General features: G+C 35.0%; 1 protein-coding gene across 1 annotated transcript in view; it reads right to left on the reverse strand.

The window, feature by feature from the left end:
- The window catches only part of DCP1B (decapping mRNA 1B), a 53757-nt gene that overhangs the window by 16708 nt on the left and 11252 nt on the right, over positions 1–25797 (reverse strand). The window contains exon 4 of the mRNA XM_063077634.1: positions 1903–1969. Coding sequence (XP_062933704.1) covers positions 1903–1969 — 67 coding nt within the window. The remainder of the gene's footprint in view (positions 1–1902; positions 1970–25797) is intronic.

Consider the following 25797-nt stretch of genomic DNA (forward strand, 5'->3'; position numbering starts at 1 on the left):
ATTGTTAATGGCTGCCTTCACACTGCAAGGGCAGAGTCAAGTAGTTGCAGCAGAGATGGCCTGCAAAGCCTAAAACAGTCACTTTCTGGTCTCTTTCAGAAGAACATTTGCCAACTCCTCCTTGAGAGCATTTGAAAGGACATTCTCATTAGCTGCTGAGGAAACCCAATTGAGAGATCTCAAGCTCTGAGGAAGCTGCATGCAAATAGAGAGCTCCCCTTCATTCCACAGTGCCTTCAAGTCAAAGCAAGGTTGATTCCAGCAACTCAAATCCTGTGGTCATCTGGCAGCTTAGAAACACAGTGAAGATCCCATTCTAATTCTGAGAAGAGCGGACATTTGAAAAACCACTTAGAGCAATGAGGAGTGATTTCTGTTGCCCTGAAAACAATCCACAGGGGAGACCAGATTGTGCCTATTTGCTGCTAGGTACTGTGAAGAGAAATACTTTTTCCATTTGTGTGCTTTGACTTTCAGCTCAAATTATTTTATTGTTGCCATGAAGTTTATGGTAAAAATATCTGAGAATGTACTGAGAGATTTCATTCTAACTGGGGAAGGGTCTGAATTCATACAAATCAGCTGCTTATGGCTAGTAAATAATCAATTTTCTGCCCAAGCTGTTAAGTAATTTACTGCAGAATGCTGACAATTTTAACACAGCCTCTTGGCTGAGCTAGAGTATTTTTTCATCTATATGAAATCCTGCTATTATTATCCATTGCACAATTTACAATGACATGAATGTTCTAGGAACTAATTTTTATGATGGTAAATACCAGTTTGAACACACTTAATCATCACCTGCAGCTTGAGCTAAGTTACCTAAAATTAGCTATCACAAGCTGGATTTTCAGAAATCAATCTTATTTACAAAAAAGTGCTCCCCATTTTTCATTTCCTTGGGGTCACTTTTAGTCATTTAATTGTCCCAGGATTTAAAAGTGGAAATTGGTTCTTTTGCAGAGCTGCAGTGTCACATCCATGTGGACAGCAGCTGTCCTATGTGCTTGGCTGAGTCCAGTCCGAGGCTGAGACAGACTGTGTAGGAAACTCATTTCATTCTGAGGTTTTCACCCATCCCCATAAATAGCAGAGAAATAACTGCCTCACAGTGAGCAGCCCTGGGGCTCAAGAACCAATCAAAGAGTTGCCCAATCACAGAGAAGAGGACACGCACACCTGGGCCCTCCTTTCAGTGCGATCAAGGAAGCCAACAGCGGGGAATCCACACAGTAATTCTGAAGTTTCCCAAAATGCAGAATGGGACAAATCACAAGATATCATGATATCAAAAGAAAGAGATTAGTGACAAAAAGAGAGAGAGGCTGTCTACTGATCACTAAACTAATATTAACTCAGAAATTTCCAAAGAGATTGAAAATAAAGACTATCATAAGTACTCAGTATTTGAGACATGGGAGGAAATTCTGAGCTCCCACAAACATGGATATACTCGTACAGTTAAAGGAAAGTGTTTGCAGAAGGAAGGAATGAAAGATTTTAAAGAATCTGGAACAGCCTTTTAGCTTCCTTTAAGCTCCGAATGTTCTTTTTACTGACAGCCATGTTGATAAGTTTTCAAAGCAAAAAACTGCCAATTTACAAATGAGAAAATATTAAGGAAAATTGCCATCTGGAACAACTCATATATATTTCACACAAGCAGAAAAAAATGAGTTGAGTCATTCTAGATGATAAATCTTACCTAGTGAAAATGTAGCAAGTTGTTTCTTATGTCTATTTTTCACTTATTAAGTAATATTAAATGTTTTCCTGACCACTGTAAAAAGAATTGCTGAAGAAAGATATACCCCATTAAGATGACAGTATAGTTATATACACTTAGAAATACAAACAAAAACACCAGGTCCTGAAACATAGTTAGCCTCCAGCACTTACTTCTTCATAAGCTCTGCAATTCTTTGGCATTCTTCCTTATCATAAAACCAAATTCCATAAATGGACACTGCAAAAAGCACAGCAAACAAGTTATGAGCATCCTCAGAACTACAAAATGGAGAGAAATTCCCTTTCCATCTTAAAGGAAAATACATAATAATTTATGTATTGAATCAATATGTTTAATAATTATTGAATAAATGAAACCAATCATTGGAGTTAACACTTAAAAATCAAGCATTGGCATTTTTTAAGTCCACAGAGAAATCTGTAGTGGTTTTATGTATGTGCGTGCGCACACACGCGCGTGCACACACACGCACACACACGCACACAACAACCAATAAAGTGTGTTTTCCTTATAAAGATAGTACCTGAACATACACACACACACACACCCACACACCAACCAATAAAGTGTGTTTTCCTTATAAAGATAGTACCTGAACATGACAGGCATTTGGTAAATACTTCTTAAACAAATGAATAAATATAGATTGAACATGAAATCAGAATTTCTAAAATTCCTGGCTTTGAGACATCATTGTTTCTACACTCCATTTGCACATTTCATGAACACATTTCATCTTTATTTTTAAATATTCAGAAACCTGATGCCCAAATTATGCCTAGAAACCTCCCTCCCTTCTCCTTCTCCCAAGAATATGTTAAGTGAAAAATTGGCTTTGTAAGCTGTAAGTCAGGAATAGGGCACTGAAAAAAATAAAATTTAATAATAAATCTCTGACTTCAAAACGTCTATACAGAACATTTATAACTGTTGAAAGATTAGATGTGACTATGATTTAGTCATTTAGTAATGAAAGAAAATGTGGTATAATACAGCTGCTATTGATTCATTTAATACTGTTCAAATAAGTTGTATAATTTAGTATGTACCTGTCTACATCATTTCTATCACAAAGGTTGAAGCAGTTCCAAAACACATTTGTAAACATCTGAGAGTCTGGTAGTATTAATCACATAAATAATGCATTAACTACATACACATTTTAAAAATCTTCATTGAAAACAGCAGCAATATTATGAAAGGGCAATGAAACTACAAAATATATTTTTATTTATTTTTTTAGTATTTTTAATTTTATTTTTTATTAGCATATTCATTGCTATAAATCATACTTATTCTTTATGTTCCTTATCCAATTCCCCCCCTTTCTCCTCCTCCCCCCAAATAACCATAGATCTGTTCTCTCCATCTGATAAATTAACTGTTCCTCTGTTGGTCTGTTGCCTAGATGACCTGTCTAGTACTGAAACAGGTGTGATCAAGTCCTCCCCTATGATCAGAAATCAGATGCTTCTTCTACTACTCTGGAGTGTGCTTTGTGGAGAAAGAGGACCTCTTCTGGTGCCTCTCCTTGTGTCAATGCAGTTGAGAGTCTGGCGTGCCATCTGCATGGTGGCTGTGACTGCTGCTATAGAGACTGCTGCTACAGAGACTAGCCGCTTTTGCAGCCGCTGCGGCAACTGTGGTGGCTGTGGTGGGCTACCCACATAAAAACGGTGTTTTTTGTGTGCTCTTTACTTGGTTGCGGGTGGGTCACAAAATATATTTTTAAAAGGAAAGATTTTTAATTTAAACTTTCAAAACATTTCATTATATTAATATTGTCATTAAAACAGCTTATATTCTAACTACACCTTTTTCCCCACTTCTCTGACCAATGCATGAGCATAGGATTTCTGCTTGTTGTCAATAATGATTCAGATATCCAAACGTACAGTTGTCCCCTCCCTCCTTCCATGGGTGGTCCAAAAATATTAAATGGAAAATTCCAGAAATAAACAATTTATAAGTACGCAATTGTGCATCGTCCTGATTAGCTTGATGAAATCTCACACAGCCCCGTTCCATCCCATTGGGGACATGAATCATCCCTTTGTCCAGCACATCCATGCTGTAGACACTCCTGTAGACATTCACTCAGTAGCCTTCTTGGTTATCAGAGCAACTGTTGTAGTATCTCTGTGCTTGTGTTGATGTAACCCTTATTTTACTTAATAATGGCTCCAAAGCACAAGAGTAGTGATGCTGGCATATTGTTATAATTGTTCTATTTTATTATCAGTTATTGTTAATCTCTTATTGTGCCTAATTTAAACTTTTTCATAGATATGTATGTATAGGAAAAAACATAGCATAAACAAGTATAAGGTTTGGAACTATCTGCAGTTTCAGGCATCTACTGGGGGTCTTGGAAAGTATCCCCCTTGGATAAGGGGGAACTAATGTAAAAGAAATCTCTTTTTAGTGCTATTTTAAGCAAATATCTTAAAGAGGAACCCTATAAATAAAATTATCAACTTGTCAAAATGTGGCAATGGGCTTTTAAAGTTTGGTTTTGTAATTATCAGCATATCAGTGTATCTACCTACATGTTGTGGGGGGAGTGGGGAAAAAAATCCCAGCTTTTTCTTGAACAGAACCATTTTATCCTCTTAGATAGAAATACGTAGGGCCAAGCCCGTGGCGCACTCGGGAGAGTGCGGCGCTGGGAGCGCAGCGACACTCCTGCTGCGGGTTCGGATCCCATATAGGAATGGCCGGTGTGCTCACTGGCTGAGTGCTGGTCACGAAAAAGACAAAAAAAAAAAAAAAAAAGAAATACGTACACATATTCCTCCTCGGTATATGGACAATCTTAAAAAAAAAAAAAAAGAGAGAGAGAACTTCTGAGTTCTGAAGCCAATGTACTATGAGAGCTTTCATATCAAAACAAAGTTCTTTCATCTCAAGATTATTAAATGTGTACTTTGAAACTTCATATTCAAAGTTGTTTCCAGTCCATGAACACTAATTCCCTACTCTGATTCCCGACACAGATTCCTACACACTAATCCTTCTACCCTCATGTTCTTTAAGTAGAAGCAGATTGGATCACTATCATTCAACCACTTAATAAATCTGAATACATTTGTGTGTTTTGGTGGCTTTAATATTAGTTACAAAACTAGCAGCCTGGTCTGTTTTTTTGGTTACAATAAAAACTCTCTTTCTTTGGAGACTGAGTTTTCCTAAACTAGCAAAGGAGAAAGGTGTAGCAAGGGAGAAAAACACAGCATAACTAAGAAACCCGAGGCCCAATGGCAGAGGAAAAACCAGCCATTGGTGTCTCATCAGTAGAATATATTAATAGAAATATTTGGGATGTCATTTTTCTTTGATGTTACATATTTGTGGCATCTGACATAAGGAGCTAGGTTTCCATAAGGGTAGGATGCCAAGGAAACTGTTGATACAATTAGAGAAGCAGTGTGACACTGTTGTTACCGCAACATGACTGGAATGCAGATCGAGAGAGGGAAAACATCTTTCAGTGTCAAAGCAGAATGAAGGAAAGACGGGGTTTGTAGTAATTACTTAAGACATTGTGGACACTTCTTTAGGATCCAGCCATTCGTCTCTAAAACGTGGTGTTAAACTTAAAGGCAGATCATTTTGAAGTAACTCTTTTCATCCCAGTTAATATTTAGTTTGAACATAAAATTTAAATAGCCAAGGGGGAAAAACACGTTTACCAACAGTCCAGGCTACTGAAAGGTGGCACCAGATAAAATGTAGAACTGAGCCTAACTTTTTTTCTCCCTAAAATAGTTTTGCAACTTGAGCTACATTCCACGGGGAAAGGGGCTGTGAATTCCATTAAAGTGCACATTCCAAATGAAGTTTTCTGCCTCTCAGGCCCAAGGTCTACCAACCCCTGCACAAACCTATCACTCTCCCACACAAGAGGGTATATCAAAGCGCCTTGTGGTGATACATAAAAACCAGAGATCATCATGCCGCAGGGAGGTGATGAGCTGACAGGCTGACAGCAACCATGAGCCTCACATTTCAATCCAAGTTTTCCTGGGTGAGAGGCCATCCCTACATAAGCAGTGAGCATAGAAGGAAAGGCAGAAAAAGACAAGGTTGAAAAGAACCAAGAAAGGTGTGGTTTTTAGAATTCTAAAGCTTAAAGTAATTACCATAACCTAAATTTGCAGTGATAAGACATGGCCATGTAAACTTTTGTGGCACTGAAATGGTTTCTGGGTTTTAAAAAATTACAAGGAGAAAAGGTCAAGAGCAGCATATTTATTTAGTTTTAAAAATCAACCTATTAGTACACAACTGGAAATTCACGATGTTTCGAGCCTTCGTTCAGCCTGCTACACCTGCGTACCAGCCGCTTCCTAGTCCATCTGCAGAAACAGAGGGGAAGTTTAAGGGTACTTTGGTGCATGAAGCTCAACTCAGCTGTGTCTACATCCCTCCTGGAGGTAAGAAACCCAAAAGTGGAGTGAAGGATAGGAAGATCATATTGAAATTTATTCTAATGATACCCGGAATGTGACTCCCTGCTCTAAGAACTCATCTCCTCGGCAGTCCTCTTGGTATTTAGTCAGCACTTTCAACAGCCCAGTGGTGAAGTTTTGCCTAAAACTGCATTGCCTTGGTTCATGCCATTCTTTGGAAATTCTCAACAGAAAAGAAGCAATGTTTGAGGCAACAGGCAATGCAATATTGCCTTTACATAGTGAAATACCAACCTTCTACTTCCCTTTTAATTCTGTGAGAAAGATCAAGGAGATCAAAATTTCTATTTTAGAGTTCATGTCTGAATTTTGTAGGTACACACATACAATATAGACAGCAAGTTGATTATATTTGATAATTGTATTTTCTTTTTTAATTTCTTCAGTGGAAAAACCACAAGCTGATCAAATTTTAAGAGGCTAGTTAAGGGATCCTTAGAGGCAATACCAAATGTCACTTAAATGCACATTTTCATTTGGAACTCTTTCATTCTTATTAGCATGATGCACTAGTTCATTTTGGATATTCTTTGGGTATTTACCCCATCTTGTCTATATTCTTTAATAAATATTTCTGTTCATCCTGTTCTTTTAAGACATTTATCGTTTGTTCTGTATTTTAACCAAAATGCCTTTCAACTCTAAATCATTAATGGTAACTTGTAATCATTTAACAAGAATCCATGCTAATATTGTGTAAATTTTAAAAAGGCATATATCCATGCAGTTAGTAAGTGGATAATAAATACATAATTACATTAGTAAAGTTTAAATAGGCAGGATATCTGATTTGGTACTACTCTCTTACTGTTTTTTAAAAAAATAATTTCACTGATTCCTCTCAAAAGGATAGAGAAATGTGTTTTTCTTAGCATTCAGCAAGGAAAGCAGTTAAGTTCTCTCTTCACTAGGAAAGCCATGGAAACACGGCAGTGTTAAATTATATAAATCTCTTCTGGGCATTTAAGGATAAACTAAAATTTTAAAACTTTCTTCAAATCCCTTTCCTTTCTCAAATGAGTGGAATAATAATCTCAATGTAAGGATGAAAAACGTCTAATTATATATTTCATATAAACACTTGTTTTTGAGACTTCATTCAAATACAATATTTCTTTTCTTTCTTTCTTTCTTTCTTTTTTTTTTTTCTTTTCCTTCTGGCAGCTGGCAGGTACAGGGATCAAACCCTGGACCGTGGTGTTACAAATACAATATTTCTTGATTTACAGTACCATTTATCTAGTTCAAGTTTTTATAAGTTTGACCATATTGATGACTAGTTACTAGCATCTGATAGTAAACATGCACACACAATTACTACCCTTCTGAAAGATTACAAAATATTTACAAAATTAGAAAGAAGAATCATGAAATTTTAGAGTTTGAAGCTAGCTAAGAAGTGTGCAGTTAAATACCTATTTCATTAATGAGGAATTTGTGGTCTAACCAAGCTGAGTTAGCCAAGGTCATTTTTCCTGGTTCAATACGTTTCTCTCTAAAATATATCCCTACCCCAGCCTTACAAACAAAATAAATGAAGTATTCAAAAATGGATTTCTAGGCTTGGTTATAAAAGACTGGAATTAAGTCTTTTTTAAACCAATGTTCATGTGGACTCTCAAAATAAAAAAAAGGAAGGATGGAAGGGAGGGAGGAAATGAACAAGGAAGGGAGGAAGGAGGGGAGAGAGGGAGAAGAGGGAGGAAAGAAAGAAGAATAATAAAGACGTCTAGTAGCGGCAGTATTTGTACAGCTGTAAATGCTGGAGCACCAGTTCTGCCGCCTGTGTGCTGGCATCCCATAGATGGGAAGCAGGCTACGTTTGGCTGGCTCTGTGCCGATTCTGTACTTCTTCCCCATTTGGAATGTTGCACTAAAAATGCTTTCTTTGGCATGTTCTTTAATGCCTTTAAAGTAATGTTCTTTCATTCACCTTCTGCCTTTGCTTTACTGACCAAACACGGACACAATCTTGTAAAACAAAATCTTCACTGGCCACTGAGAGTCTGCATAGCACTGTTATCTTTGGCCCCTGGTCTGGTTCTTTTCATATGACATAGTTTTACTGCACCTCACAAATCAGTGATCCCATGATCTCGGAATATTGGAAGGTTCACAGTAGATGAGAAACAGTTTCTATTTTATAGGCAACGAATACTCATGAACTTGTGGTGGGAAACAGTAAAAAACCAAAAAACTCTTCTCTTTCTAAATAAATTAACTTCATTAGAAAGTCAATGCTTTTAAAAACAAACAAAAACCTCAACTAAAGCATTAGACTAACTTGGATTAAATTAATATGTTCTCTCCAACTATAAATGAGAATTTATTACCTTCAAAGTAAAAGATGGATTTATCTTTTAGAAAGTTTTCATTTATAAAAAAAATGCATTTTATGTCACCAGACCTTCCTAATCTCCACAGAGGTCATTATCTTCCCAAACTAGGAATCCTGAGGTCTGCTACTACCTTCAGGTTCATGAAATGTCAGATGGATCTTCATTATACACTTACTTCCTACTTTTATTTGTTTGAGGGGAAAGTTCCTTTAATCAAAGAGATTTAACAGAGTAAATAAACTTTTTAAAAAATTAGGAAGCAGAAAAATCCAAAATTAATAATAAATATAAATAGGAACAATTTACTCTACTTTTTTTGCCATTTAAATTTATATTTTCATTTCATTTGTAATTTTGCTGATTAATTTCAAAATCTCCCAGACCTCAAATATCAAACAGATCACCTAAAACATTTTCTCCACTCTCTGAGCTCCAACTGATCACTGAAGACCCAGTCTTTCTCACTCCTTTAAACAGTCCCAACTTTTTCTTTGCTCCGTAGTTTTGTATATCCTTGTACTAAAGAAAAGTAATTAAATATTTACACATCTGTTCCCTCCACTATAAGCTCCTGGAGGTGAGGACTTTGTTAATACATTCAGCATAACAACTAGCATATGGTACACGTTAAACAAATATTTGCTGAGTTGAACAGAAAACTAAGACTTCAAGATCTTATAACATCAATAATCCCTGTAATTGCTACTATCAATAGTTATCACTATTCTGGCTTAATTAAACATTGTGGACTAGATGTGCTAGAATCCTCTATCAAATTGATTATACTTTCTACTAGAGATTTCAGCATGTGGATTCTCCTCACATTGCCCCTTTTATTCTCCTTCTAACTTCACATAGTTTATTTTGCTTCAAACACTTTATATTCATAGGCATAAGTAATGTTGATGGAATTTTGTCATTAGATATGAGCTCCCAGAGATTGTATATTTCCATTGATCCAGCACTACGAAGGCACTAAAGCACTCACTTTGTGTGTATTTATTATTACAATTCTACCATATACCATTCTTCTGATTGACTACTTGTCAGGCACTGGCAACTGCGAGCTCAAAGAATGCAACAAATCTGCAAAATCACATGCATTTCTCTTCATTATGGAAGAACACAGGACAGAATATAACTAATGGTACTTTGGTCTAGCAGAAAAACTAAGATATTCATATTCCAGTTGTGTCTGATAATAGTTAAACTTAAGCTTATACAAGTATGTAAATTATCTTAAGAATATAAGATTTATATGCAATGTCAATTATTCCAACAACACATTAAAAATCTATTATTTTAAGTGAATCTCAATATAGGGAAATAAGTCCAGGCTTATATAACTGTAGTTCGTGAGAAAGATATGTTTAAGCTAAACATAAAACAGATCAAAATTTTGTTCCAATGGTGAACAGACTTCCTCATATTTGAATCAGATGATTTAATCAAGTGTTTAACAATAATAAAAATAGTTCTGCTGAAAATAGACTAACTATAAAACATGATCACTGAAAAATTTCTAAGATTTTACACAGCAATGATCTAGCCAAAGGAGCCTATTGCTACTTCCTAGTTGGAGAAAAGTGAGTCAGAGTTTCTGTATTTTTAAAATTTTGATCTTAATCTATGAATATGGAAATAGGAGATACCACTTTTCCAAAAGGCCCTTATGTTGTAAACAGTTAAATCATGTTTTGGTACTACTATGAAATAAGAGTTCTAAGGTTGTATATAGGATCATTCTAATACAAATTCTACCATGCCAAAACAGGCTCTCTCAAACACAAAATATAAAATATAGTACATCTCCAAGCCACAAACGCAGTATATGAATCCAAGTAGCATTACTATGTAGATGTTTCCTTGGTACCCCAAGAATGCTAAATGTCTTCATGGTTCAGAATAAAACAAGTGACTTCACTTTAATTTCACCCTCACACAGTAACTGTATATACCCATATATGACTTTGCCACATGGATTCTTCCTCATCTCAGCATGCGAGATTGTTAAGTTACATAAGTTTAGAGATATATATACATTTTCCCATTAAATTCATGTGAAGGTCCTATATATGAGTCCCCTCATCATTTATAATTGAAGTGTAGTATCTGTGTAAACTGAGTGGTCAGGGTGAAAAGAGGTATTGTTTAGCCATATTATGTATGTGCTTATGTGTGTGTGTTTCAAGGAGTTATCAGGCATCACAACTCAGCTCATGGAAAAACAAAAATATGAAACCCAGAGATACCACAAGGCTCAAAGGTGAAATTTTGCTTTATTTGATGTTTTTCAGAGGCTTCTTTAATTGAAAGAATGTCAGTTCTTTAGATAAACAGTCTCCTTTAGAGTTTAGATCCCTTCCTTTCAGCATGAGTAGAATACTGACAAAGAGAACAAAAAAGTAATTCTGGATTTCAGGTCAGAGTGACAAGTCATCAACAAGTCACGGTAGATGTGTAACCCTTAATCATGTATTAAAACACATTAGCTTTCTAAGCAATAATGCCTAATAAATAGATCAATTTTTCAGTTAGAATAGCAAAGGAGGCTTATAGACACAAAGTAAGATTCAGTAACCACACAATGATTTTTAAAATTTCGGTGGCCTTCTGTCTTTCTCATTAAGAAGCACAAACTTATCTAGGACAATGAACCACTCTTCTCACATACAGTAAAAGAGCCTCAAGATTGTATAGGTTTCCTATTCTGATTGGATAGGATATATCAAATTCCTTGTCTCCCATTCCATACTGCTCATGATTTGAATGAGTTTACTGTGAGGATCTTATATTGCTGGGCAGATCCTGAAGAGACAGCTATTCTATTGTTATTCTTCCAAATACTAAGTTTCTGCTTTGTTAAGAATGTCAAGTATTTTTAGCTGTATAATTACTTTTGAGATGTTTCTTGACCCTAGAGGGCTTCAGGAGTTCAATAAAATCCCTAAAATTATATGCAAAAACGGTGTGTCTATGTGCAAATAGACGTCTGGGGGGAGGGGTGGAAAAGTACAAAGCACAGGTCCCCTAGAACAATGCCTGGCACATAGTGGGCAATTTGAAAGGAGAGGAAAGGAGGGGAGGAAAGGAGGGGAGGAAAGGAGGGGAGAAAAGGAGGGGAGGAAAGGAGGGGAGGAAGGGAGGTAGGCAGGGAAGAAGAAAGGAAGAAAGAAAGGAAGGGTAAAAGGGAAGAAGAAAATCCAGATTCTCAAAGGGGTTTGTGAACAAATAATATTAAGAACTACTATTTGAGGCTATCAATATACCAATAATTATCGTAAAATGGACAAATAAACTCTCAATTATGTGTGGGCAGATAATGTGGCTTTCACATTTTCTTAGTAATAAATTTACACAGGGTTCACTTTTAGTCTTTCAAATTGCTTTCGTAATAATTGCCTGAACTGAATCCAAGGTTAAGAAAAGAGGTGATTAGAATCTCAGAGTCTTAGAATTTGTTAAATTGGGAGAGTTTTTATTCCTTATTGTAGCCTGAAGTCTAGGAAAAGGCACAAATTTATTAGCATTCTCTGCTATGAGAGGGTGAACTCCACTGTTTGGCTTGGATGAAAGGGTGAACTACACAGTTTGGCTTAGGTTACTGCACTAGTTTGAAAGTGGTATTTTCAATCTCTACCATGAAGTGGAAAATAGAGAGGAATTTTGGAAAGTTGGGCAACTTTGTGGCTCCTTCTCAATCGTCCAAGCAGAATATCTTCAAAGCTTTATCTTAAGCATACTGATGTTCCAAAATGCTGGACAAAAACATCACACATATATACATGTATAACAATCCTAGAAGATAAATGATTGGGAATTAGATGTTTAAGTACATTAGATGTTTAAATTACTTTAAGTACATTGCACGTCTATTTCTTATCCACATCTGCTTATTTTCTGTTTGTTTGGCACCACAGAGTATAAGTAAAATATAAGATATGGTTTCTGCCCACAAGGAGCCTGTAACTTATTACTCGTGCCACTGCCTCCCAATAGCCTATATAATCAATAACCAAGTAATTAATGTTAGTATAATGGCAGAGCAAATGTTTCACAAAATGCATTCTAAGTGTAGTGAGCAATGCTGCTTTCCAATTATGACCAATCATTTGCAAACTTGACTTTCTTACTGCTATTATGTATTATGGGTGTATAACAGGTACATTTTAACTGGAGCTTTGGAAGAAATTAAAGTTTATACTTCATAATATGTTCTATAATAGCCATCAAAAAATACCTACAATTATATTTTAAAGCTTTATTAATTGTTTACATTTTGTACCATGGAAAAGGATTACAGAATAGATGGTAAGGTTTCTCTGAGCTAAAAAATTGACTTTTAAAATTATTGACTCTTCAGAAAGAAGTGGAAAGTTAATTCTTCTCAGGAAGAACATTAAGTTTTTATGTTAGGTTTTCATATTTTCAGCAAAAAAATCCTTTCTTCTCTGACCATGTGGAGAAAGCAGATGTCCCAAGCCAGAAAAAGGGGGCATAGCCTTTCTAACTGATCTAGAAAGTAGAAAATAAACTATTTCTATTATCTCACATTACTTAAAACTTTCAGTTGAGGTCAAACTACATGAAAGGCTTTGGTACTGCCTTGGCTTAAAATACTGAAGATGAAGATTTTAGAACAAGGACTGTTCGTATTTCCAGGTCGAGGAAGCCAAAATGCAAAATGAGAAGAGTTAGTGTAACATTCTAATCAACTTAGAAGAGGAGATCAGGGTTAGATGAAACAGTGGTTCGTAAATGTCAGGATAAAAAAGAAAGGTAACAAATTATACTTATGTATTCATTTCTTTAAAATCTTGTTTTATAAGGTTGTTATTTCTCCTTTTTTAAATTGAGAAATAATTCATATGCAATAAAATGCACAGATCCTGAAGTATTCTCTTCAGTGAGTTGACAATTATAAACTTTTGTGTAACCACGACCCAAAAGAAGACATAAAACACGTTTACTGACTTTTCCAGTCAACTACCACACCCCCACTTCCACCACCAAGCCACACAGAGACAACAATTTCTAACTTCCATAACCATAGATTAGTTTTGCCTGTTCTTAGGCTTCATATAAACGGGATCATGTGGTATGATGGTTTTTGCAGATGGCTTTTTTTGCTCAGCATGTTTTTGACATGTACCATGTCGTTGAATATATCAATCAATAGTTCATTCCTTTCTATTGCTAAGTAGTATTCCATTATATGGATATACCAAATTTTGTTGATCCATTTATTTACTGACAGGCATTTGGGTTATTTCTAGGTTTCTTTTGGCTATTATGAATAAAACTGCCATGAACATTTGTATAAAAATCTTTGTGTGGACATATGTTTTTATTTATCTTAAGTAAATACCTAAGAGTGAAACTTGCTGGATCATATAGTAACTATATGTTTAAGTTTCTAAGAAATTTCCAAACAGTTCTCCAAAGTGGGTGTACCATATTACTCTCTCACCAGCAATGCCCGAGAGTTTCAGTTGCTCTATATCCTCATTAACACTTTGTAATGTCAGTCTTTTTCATTTTAGCCATTCTAGGGAGTCTGTGGTATTCTCATTCTGGCTTTAATTTGCATATTAATCCCATGTCCAATAAGCATAGAAAAAAATGTTCAACATAATCAGTTATGGCAAAATGCAAACTAAAACCACAGTAAACTACCGCTCCAGAACTCTCAGAAGAGCTAACATTAAAAGGATCGACAATGTCAAGTGTTGACAAGGATATGAAGCAACTGGAACTCTTAGGCATTATTGGAGAGAATGTAAATAGGCATATAACTTTAGAAAACCATTCAGCAGTATCTGCTAAAGCTAAACAAACCCCTACACTATGACCCCATCAATTCCACTCCTAGGTATACACTTATATCCACTTAAAAAACATGAACCAGAATGTCCATGGCAGCTTTATTCAGAATGGCTCAAACCTGGAAATAACTTAAATATACATCAGTAGGAGAACAGATTAATAGATTGCAGTATACTGATGCAATGGAATACCACACAGCAATAAAAAGCGATAAACTATTGCTACACAAAGTAACATGGATATAGTTCTTAATTAATAATGTTGAACTTACCTACATTTTAAAAAGTGTCTCTTTAAATATTTTGCCAGTTTTAAATTGGCTTGTTTGCCTTCCTATTCCTAACTTCTAAGTGTTATTTATATGTTCTTGATATAACTACTGTGAGTACTATGTCAGATATATATGTTCTCAATGTTTTTTCCCAGTCTGTGGTTTGCCTTTTCATTTTCATAAAGGTATTTTTAGAGCAGAAATTTTTAATGTGATGAAATTTTTACTTTTGATGAGGTACAATTTATTATTTTTTCTTTTATGGTAAATGTTCACAAGATTCTATCCAAATCTAATGTCTGGTAATACTACCTGTCTTTAACTGTTTTTAATAAAGAGTTATACTTGTATATTTGGTTGCTTCTATAAAAATGGAAAAAAGAATTTATTATTTCATTTGCAAATAAAATATCTACAGCATAGCCTTACTGTTTAAACCACATTGCCATGATTTAACAGGGCCATGGGAAAACAAGGACATGGCCTCTTTTCATGTGTCATAATTAAAATTATCAAGTTTGGAGTGAACAAACTTCTTAAATATTACATCACAATATCTCAATAAGAGTAAAACAATTTGAAAGAAACATTCCTAGAAAATGTTTTTTAGAATTTAAAGTTTTATAAAGAACATTTATATTATTATATATATTATATTCATATGCATTTTACATCATCTCATTCATATAGATGAAATTAACATTTTCCCAGATTATATATCTCTTCCTAGAACTATTAAATTCCTGATGATGAGGATGTACAGCATTTTCACAACTCACAATCATTTCCAGGAACTTTTATGAAATTAACCTTGAGGAGCTGAGCAGTTCCTATGTATGCTGCTAAAATTATTTAGTGCTTTGAGTTTCTACACAGGAATCACACAGTACTTAAGGTTTGCTTAGTGCCTGTTGACTAATGCCCTAAAAAAGACTAAAGTTGTGAATATTTTGGTTAAGTTTTATTAGTTGCCTTAAATAAAATCCAATAAAAACAACTAAGTACTCATTGCAAATATTTAATTGTGTACACTTAATGCAAGGATGAAGTGCTATAGGGGAGTAGAAAGATCCCCTTGCCCTGAAAGTGCTTGTACTCTAATAGAAAAACTAGGACAAATATGATATATAAAGTAAAATATAAGTACAACTAGTACTAAGTGCCTGTTATTTCTAGCTCAGCATTTAGCATGTTAAGAGTATTTGGAACATAGATGACTATACATCCGTCTTTTGTGCTAGGGTGGTAAACTCTAAGACGGAAGGGGTATGTCTTATTCACTATTGAACCTTCAAAACCCAGCACAGAATAAGCATCAATATGAAAGTTAACATAAAGGACATACATCATAAAAGGTTTATGTTACAGTGATATATCACAGCTAGACACGGGGATCACAAAAACATTTGGGAGAGGTAAAGTTTCAATTGGTTTCCGAAATACAAGTAGGATTTATCTGGTAGATTGGTCAGGATGAGGGAGAGAATTCAAGGGGCAAAAAGATACATATTTAAAGCATGGAAGAGAAGAGTATTATGGGAGAGTGTATAGTCGTGTTTAGTTAGAGCATTAGGCAAGTGTGCGAGACTAGTAGTAGACTTGGCCAGAAAGGTAAACTCTGACTTGACTATAGCAAGCTTTAGACGTCAGGTGAAAAAGTTTACTTGGCAGGCATTTAAGATTCTGAGGAGGAAAATGACTTGATCAGGCTTGTGCTTTAGGAAGATAAATGTAGCAGTGGTTTTGTATGGAGGGGATAAGCCAGATGCAAAATATAAGGCTAATAATATATCCTTTTATGAAATGTTACATTAAATCTGCTAGTATTTTGTTCCTTTTTATTTTGGTAAAACATAAAAACCATAAAATTTACCATTTTAACCATTTTTAAGTGCCACTTTAACCAGTTCAGAGGCATTAAGTACATTCACAATGTTGTACAACCATAACCATTATTCATCTCCAGAACACATCATCCCAAACTACAATTTTGTACCCATTAAACGATAATTCCCCATTCTTTCCCCTCTGAAACCACTGGTAACCACTACTCTACTTTCTTTTTTTTTTTTCCCCCCTTTTTATAACATTTTTATTGGATCATGATTGATTATACATATTTTTGGGGTTCAATGTTGACATATGTTGATCAAATCAATATTACTAGCATATATATTGTTACAAATTGTACTTATTCTTTATGCCCCTTTTCCGATCTCTCCCCATCCCCTTCTCCCTCCCCCCTCTAATTACCTTAGATTTCTTCTCTCCTTCTGAGTGATGGTTACTCTGTTGATTTGTTGCCTAGATGATCTGTCTAATGCTGAGAGGTGTGTTGAGGTCCCCCAATATTATTGTAGAGCAGATGCTTCAATATTATTGTAGAGCAGATGCTTCTTCTGTCACTCTGGAATAAGCTTTGTGGAGAGACATATAACCTTCTTTTCATTGGTGTCTGCTGGTGACTCCCCTTGTGTCCATGCACTCCAGGGGCTGGCGGACCATCTGCACAGTGATTGTGGCGTCTACCCACTTTCACAGCAGCTGTGGTTGTTGTGGTGGCTGTGGTGGGCCACCCACCTGGAGGTGATGTTTTTGGCATGCTCCTTACCTAGCTGTTGGTGGTGATAACAGTGTGTCTGGTTGTGGGCAGAGGGTCCGGTCCCTGGCTCTGTGCCTCAGGGCCCCAGGCAGGCCCCGGGGTGCTGGCGGTGACCTCTCTGTCCCCCTTTTCTGGCTTGGTAGCCCAGGGGACTTTCAGTCCTTCTAGGTGTTAAATGTGTTCTTTGGTGAAATGAGACCTTTACTAGTTAATATCAAACTTTGTCTCTGGTTGTAGGTATTCTGTATTCTGTTTTTTCTTTCAGTTCTGTGTTGGATTACTTGCTGTTCCCACCACTTAAACTCTTTGCTAGAACTAATTTGTTGTCCTCTGCTTACTTCTAAAGTGGGTCGGAACTTCCCGTGGGGACCAGTACTTGAGCTCTGTGGATGAGCTAAATTACTGCTTTGCTGCTGATTTCCCAAGGAAGGCTTTTTGTGTAGCTCAGGTTTTAATGGTTGACTTTACAGAACTTCTGGGTTTAGTGAAGTCCAATGCACCTGGGTTGTATAGAAACACTCGTCTGGGCCTGAGTCTTTTCATCAAACTGCACCCCATGCAATTCTATATTCCTGACCACTCTCCTCTTACACTGATTGGGGTTTCAGATCAGCTGTCTTTGCTGTGCCCCAGTGTTCTCACAGTGGGCCCATCTCCCCTACCGCCTGAGCTGCAAACACTTCCCATGGTACAGGCTGTACACCAGTCCCTTGCGATGACTCACCGGCCTCCGAGTGGCTCCTTTTTTTAGTTGTTGTGGCTCCTCACTCCTATGTGGGTCACAGGAACCCTACTAGTGGTCTTATTGGCCTGGGAGCCACCAAGGCCCTCTTCTCCCCTGCCACTTCCACGCAACCTCATCTGAAGGGCACAGCTGTGGCTTATGCCAGCTCCTGCCCTGTGCTCTCAGCAGCTCCAGCCTGGAAGTGGCTGGGGCTCAAAATTGTTGGAGCGGCTTTTTCTTTCTCTCGTCGTGGCTTCTCCTGCCTTCATGCACTCCGTAGGTCTCTCCTCCTCTTCCCCTGAGTTCTAGCAGCCCGAGCTTGGCTGCTGTTGCTTTTTAATAGTTATAAGTTAGTTGATTTGTGGGAGAAAGTGATGCAGGGGACCATCTATTCCACCATTTTGACCAGAACTCTCCCACTATTCTACTTTCTGTCTCTATCAATTTGATTATTCTAAGTACCTCATAGAAGTCAAACCATACAATATTTGTCCTTTTGTGTCTGGCTTATTTCACTTAGCATAATGTCTTCAAGGCTCATCTATGTTGTAGCACATATTATAATTTTATTCCTTTTAAGAGAATAATATTTCATTGTATGTATATATCACATTTTGTTTATCCATTGATGGACATTTGGGTTTTTTCCACCATTTGGCTATTGTGAATAATACTGTTATGAATATTATTTTGCTAGTATTTTGTTGAGGATTTTTGTATCTATATGCATGAGGGATATTGGTCTATAATTTTCTTCTCTTGTACCATCTTTATTTATTTTGGTGTAAGCATAATGCTGCTCTCATAAAATGAGCTAAGAAATACACCCTTCTCTTCCATTTCTAGAAGAGATTGTGTGGAATTGGTATTATTCCTTCCTTGAATGTTTGATAGAATTCACCAGTGAAAATATGAGCCTGGACTTTTCTTTGTTAGAAGATTTTAAAATACAAATTCAATTTCTCTAACAGATATGGGACTGTTCAGGTTATCTGTTTCTTCTTGAGTGAATTTTGATGATTTGTGTTTTTCAAGAAATGAGTCCATTTCATCTAGGTTGTTGAATTTATGGGCATAGAGTAGTTCATAGTATTGCCTTATTATCCATCTAATGCCTGTAGATAACCCTTATTACATTCCTGATATTGTTCATTTGTGTCCTCTCTCTTTTTTCCTTGATCAGCCTGGGGTTTATCAGTTTTATTGACTCTTTTTGAAGAATCAGCTTTTCAAAGAATCAGCTTTTGGTTTCACTGATTTTCTCTATTGGTTTTCTGTTTTCTATTTCACTGATTTCTGCTCTTATTTTTCCTTCCTTATTTGCTTTGGGTTTAATTTGATCTTCTATTTTCTTAAGAAGCTTGAATTATTGATTTGAGACTGTAAGTATTTGATGTTATAAATTTCCCTCTAAGTACAAATTAAGTTGCATCTGACATGCTGTATTTTTCACTTTTATTCAATTCAGATATTTTCTAATTTTCCTTCTTCTTTGACACGTGGGTTATTTAGAAGTTTGATTTCCAAATATTTGGAGATGCTCCAGATATATTTCTATAATTGATTTCTAACTCAATTCCTTTGTGGTTCAAGAACATACTTGGATTTCAATTCTTTAAAAATTTTTAAGGTTTGCTTTATGACCCACAATAAAGTTTATCGTGGGAAATGATTCCTGTGCACTTGAGGAGAGTGTGCATTCTGCCGTTGTTGGATGGAATGTTATATAATTGTGTCAACTGTGTCATGTTAGTTGATACTATTGTTCAGGTCTTCTGTTTTCTGTCCACTTGCTCTATCAATTATACAAAGTAGAGTACTGAAGTTTCCAAGTTTAATTGCAGATTTCTTTTTTAAAAGAACTCCTTTCAGTTCTGTCACTTCTTGTTTCACACATCTTGAAGCTCTGTTGTTAGGTGCATACACATTAACAATTGTTATGCCTTCTGGGTGAACTGACCCTTGTATCATTATGTAATGTCCCTCTTTTTCCCTGACAATTTTCTTTGTTCTGATGTTTATATTTTCTTTTTCTTTTTCTTTTTTTTTTTTCAAAGATGACCAGTAAGGGGATCTTAACCCTTGACTTGGTGTTGTCAGCACCACACTCTCCCAAGTGAGCTAACCGGCCATCCCTATATAGGGATTTGAACACATGGCCGTTGTGTTATCAGCACCACACTCTCCCAAGTGAGCCATGGGCCAGCCCCTTGATGTTTATATTTTCTGATATTAATCTAGCCATTCCAGCTTTCTTTTCATTATTATTTGCATGGTATATCTTTCTCCACCATTCTACCTTAAACATATCTATGTCATTACATTTAAAATGGTTTCTTGTAGAAAGCATATAGTTGGGTCATTTTTTAAAATCCAACCTCACAATCTCTTATCTTTTAGTTGGTATGTTTAGACCATTTACATTTATTTATTTTCATTTACATTTAATAAACTACTGATTATGATTGAATTCAGATCTTAACATCATTATTAATCATCTTAATCATCATTATTCTTTGTTTTATGTCTCCTGTTACTACTTTCTTGCCTTCTTTTGGATTATTTGAATTCTTTAGTACTCTATTTTAATTTATCTAATGATTATATCTCATTATTTTTTAGTGGTTGCTCTAGGAATTACAATATATGTACCTAACTTTTCACTATCTACTAGAGTTTTTATTTTACCACTGACAGAAAAATGTAAAGGCTTTACAACTGTACAGGTCCCTTTATCCTCACCTTTTATGTTATAGTTCTTACATGTATCACATCAATATACATCGAACCCCCTCCTGACAATGTTATAACTTTTGCTTTCAATAGTCATGCATTTTAAAGAACTTGAGAGGAGAAAAAATAAGTCTATTATAATTAGCCATATATTTACTATTTCTGTTGTTTGTCCTTCATTCTGTAGTTCCAGCTTTCCCTTTGGTATGATTTCCCTTCTGCCTAAAGAACTTTTTCTAGCATTTATTCTGGCAAAGAGTTCTTTTAATTCCCTTTTGTCTGAGAATGTCTTTATTTCATCTTCATTTCTGAGGGATATTTTTGCTAGAGATAGACTTATAGGTTGATAGTTCTTTTATTTCAGCATTTTAAAATATTGTTACATTGATGAGAAATCTGTAGCTATTCAAAACATAGTTTCCCTATACGTAATTGTTTTTCTCTGACTGCTTTCAAGATTTTTTTTTTTCAACCTTTGTTTTTCAGCAGTTTGATTATAACATTTATGGGCATGGTTTTCTTTGGATTTATCATGTTTGGGGTTCACTGAGTTTTCTGAATCTAAAATTTGTTTCTTTCACCAAATTTGGAAAGTTTTCAGCCATTATGTCTTCAAATGTTTTACCAACATCAGTCTCTTTCTCCTCTTAGTAGGCTTCAATAACACATATTCAGACCTTCTGATATTGCCCCACAGGTTTCTTTCTTTTCGCAGCTGGCCAGTATGGGGATCCAAACCCTTCACCTTGGTGTGCCCCACAGGTTTCTGAGGTCCTGTCCAATTTTTAAAAATCTTTATTCTGTATTCTTCAGGTTTACAATTTCTATTGACATACCTATGAGTTTACTTACTCTTCTTTCCTCTGTCATCTGTATTCTGCTATTAAGGCCATCCAATAAATACTGTATTATTCAGTTCTAAATTTTCCATTTGGTTCTTTTTTTATACCAATTTCTACGCTGAGAATTTCTATCTTTCCATTATTTTCAAGAGTATTCACTTTTACCTCACAAACCAAGGTAACAACTATCTTAAAGCCCTGTATTATGATGGCAACATCTAGATTATCTCAAGGCAGCCATTTGTTGACATTTTTCCTTGAGAGTTGGACAGATTTTCCTGGTTCTTTGTATGATCAGTAATTTCGGATTGTTACCTTGTATATTTTTATCTTGTTCTGAGACTCAGAGTCCTTTAAAAACCTCTGGAGAATGTTGATTTTATGTGCTTGAGAAGGCAATCGTTTGGTTAGGTTTAGATAAAAATTTCTGTGTTGCTTTCTGTGGGTGATGATGCCCATACCAGTTCCATTACATCTTTGAAAATGAACACCCTTCCTAAAGTCCTTCATCCTTTCCCTTTAACTTAGACTGACTGATCTCTAGTTGCACAGACCCCTTCCAGTTGCACAGAGGTCATTTTGGAACTCTTCTTTATCACTGCTCTCGAAATTCCTTTACCTCCATCCTATGTTTAGATTCCTTTCTTCCTGGATGGTGTGTGTTTCAGTCATAACAGGCCAAGTTATGGTGCAATAACAAATGACCCCCAAATTTCAATAGCTAATAATGACAAAGGTTTATTTCTTGAACATACTACATGTCTACCATGGGTCACTTTTACCTCTGTACCATGTTATCTTTATTCCAGAACCCAGGCTAATAGAGCAGCCTCTGCCTAGAACATTGCTGGTCACCATGGCAGAAGGAAAAGAGGTATGGTGAATCCTGAGCTAGTTCCTAAAATACCTGCTTAGAAGTGACAAGTATCACCTTCACCCACATTTCACTGGCCAAAGCAATTCATATAGCCATAAATGAATTCAACAGGGTGAGTACACAATATCCTCCTGCAGGGTAGGTCAGTGAAGAACCAAATCATATATCAAATCTGACATGAACAGAGCAGAGACATACAATATTCTGCAGAGAGGCAAAGTTAATAATTGTGAACAATAAAGCTATCACAGCATATCATTCTCTTTTTTGTTTATCCCATCTTTTTCATGAAATGCATTCTCCACTCTTGTAGGTTTATGTCTTTTTTCTTACTGTCATTTAAATCAAGTTTCAGGAGAACCAGAGAAGTGTGCTCAATCTGCCATGTTTAACCAAAAGTCCACCAATCAATCACTTTAAAAAGGAACTTTTAGAACACGGTCTACTTAGAAAATGGGAACTATCTGTAATTATCAATTTCATTTAGTGTACTATTTCCATTATTTACAAGAGTTTTTCCCAGATCCTACAAATGTCAATAAATGATTTAAATTGTATTTCTTTTTGAATACAAAACCTCCCAAAGTGTTAAATTTGCTTTAAAACTTAGGAGGAGTTTTGTAAAACAGCTTTGATCCTAAATATCTTGATTTTGTCTTTTCTGATTTGATCTACATATTCCAGGCTTATGTCTACAAAGAAATCAACAATCTAACAAGAACTTCATTTTAATCTTGTAACCACAGACGTTGGCCTAGCTCTGAAATCTACCTATCATTGCTGTCTGTAACTTAAGTATTATAACATATTTGGGAAAATACATACTAAAATATATTTTCATAAGCTAAAAATCTTACTTAGCTGTGAAATGGAAATCACTGTAAATGGTTAGTATCAGGGAATAATACAAAAGGACTGGTCAAATCCAGCTTTTTCCTAAATTAGTTTTTATTTGACAGTCTCTCTAATAACTGCGATACAATAGATTCTCAACTTCAAAAAAACCCTGCTTTTTAAACTTTGGAGTGTACACTACAACAATTAAGTATTTTTTAAAAGATAAACTTTGCTCATATGTATATTCACCGCTAGTACTTTTACTGCTTTCTTGAAGTTAGGCTTTCTCAGTTTAAATGGTGTTTCCATCTCAAAATAGTCATAGACTATGGTATATTATTTAATCTACTTAACCTCAGTATACTCATTTATAAGACAGGAATAACAGTATTTCCAAGAAAAAGATCTGAGAATGTAAAACCTTAACATTGTGCCTGGCAGGCAGTAAATCCTCAGTAAATGTTCGTTGAATAAATGAATGAACGTATTTCTTGTCCTAATCTTAACAGCTAGTTACTTCTAAAGCTTATCAAATTCCATTACAACAAAGTTTAAAAACTACAAACGCTTTGCTATAATAAAATCATCTATTTTGTGTTTGATCAAAATTCAAAGTTATTTTATTTATCAACTTTTTTTCCCCTGGCTAATTAAATGAAGAGAGTTTGGAATTTTTACTTCTTTATTTTGCTCTTCTAAATTCATCCAATTCAAGAGAGGGATAGTTATATCCTCAGACGCTGATTTTCTTTTTCACCTATTAAATCTAAACTGTTAGAAAATTCACCACAAATCTGTATCAACTCTACTTGAAATGCCCAACTATGGCCAATGACATACATAAGCCAAAGTAAAATGTCAAGACCATACTGAAAGATTCTTGACTATTCACATCTTTAGGGGACAGAAACTTCTTAAAAAATCAATCCTGAGTGAAGTTGTGTTCCTTGTCCAAAGGATGATGAATGCATCTATAAGTCGTCGAAGAATATGTAAACCATATCAATTACTATATGAAATATTTAAATCATATAAAAAACATTTAAGAGATATCTTAGACTCTGACAGCACCTGTCATAAACCCTTCTGTGTACCTTTGATGGCAGGGATTGAAAAGACTTTTACAAATAAATAAACTAAAACCAAATGACTATGGTTGTAAAGGCAATCAATATCAGATATTAAGTAGGAAAAAAAACAACAAAATGAAACTAGAAGAATAAATAGGTCCATTCCCTTCCATTCTTTGTTTCAACAGACTATTTCTTTTTGAAGGAAATTCATAGAAACATTTTAATATGCATCCCAAAGGCTGCCTTCAATCTGCATTCATGTTTAATAGTACAGAGATCAGTACAGATGGTGTGAAAAAAGCAATGGAACTGAAATCAGAATTTGTAGGTTTGTACACAGGTCTGTCACCTCAGTGAGTCTTGGTTTTCTCATCTACAAAATGGCAGTGAAAATGTCTACCTAACAATGTTGTGACTAATAAATGTGATAAAATAAATGAAAATAATTCTTAACTATGGAAAAATAAATGAAAATAAAAATAAGTAAATGAAAAATAGAACAGTGCCGTTCAATAGAAATATAAAGTGAACCAAAAATATGAACCATATATGTAATTTTAAATTAAAAAATACAAAAAAGCAGGTGAAATTAATTTTAGTAATATATTTTATTTAACCCAATATATCCAAAAAATTATCATTTCAACATGTTATTCAATATCAATTAATAAAATTTTTTTACTTCTTTTTTTATACTAAGTCTGAAAATTGGTGTGTATTTTACACTCACAGCACAGCTCAATTCAGACTAGCCATATTTCAAGAGCTCAGCATGCACATGTAACTAGTGACTACCATTCTGGACTGCATATGCCTGGAACCAAGGTGAGGCATATGTTTATTAGATCCAAATAGTATTTCCTATCAGATAAATGCTGTGAGACTTAGGAAAGTTATTTTATAAATCCATACATTAAAGTGAGTTTGTATTTTTATATTTTTGGCATAGTATGTGACATAATACATAATATATAATAAGAATTTAAAATAAAATATTATCTATACTGAGTAAACTAAGTATCCAAAATAAAAGCAACCAAAAATGATTATTATGTCACTAATATTCATTTTTCTATATTTATTTTTGTGGCTATTCTGTATATTAGGATTTAAATGATATATTAATTTGGCATAGAATCAAATAATCTCAAAAAAGAAAATAAAACCTGACATAACCATAAGCACACAAACAATTCAAACTACAAACTACAATTGATAAAGTACATCTTCCGCCAAGAAACAGGATTAGAAAACAGAATATTTCTCTATATTGTAAAACTTTTCATTTCACTGGACCTTCTACTAGACTGACCACCTATCAGGACAACTTAATTATATGTAACTATAATTGTAAGTAAATATAGCATAACACTTAATGCATTAAAATGATTCTATATTTACTTCAAAATAATTCATTGGGGTTAAAATGTCAAATATCACTTGTATTA

The sequence above is a fragment of the Cynocephalus volans genome, chromosome 1, assembly GCF_027409185.1.
Source record: "Cynocephalus volans isolate mCynVol1 chromosome 1, mCynVol1.pri, whole genome shotgun sequence".
NCBI lineage: Eukaryota > Metazoa > Chordata > Mammalia > Dermoptera > Cynocephalidae > Cynocephalus > Cynocephalus volans.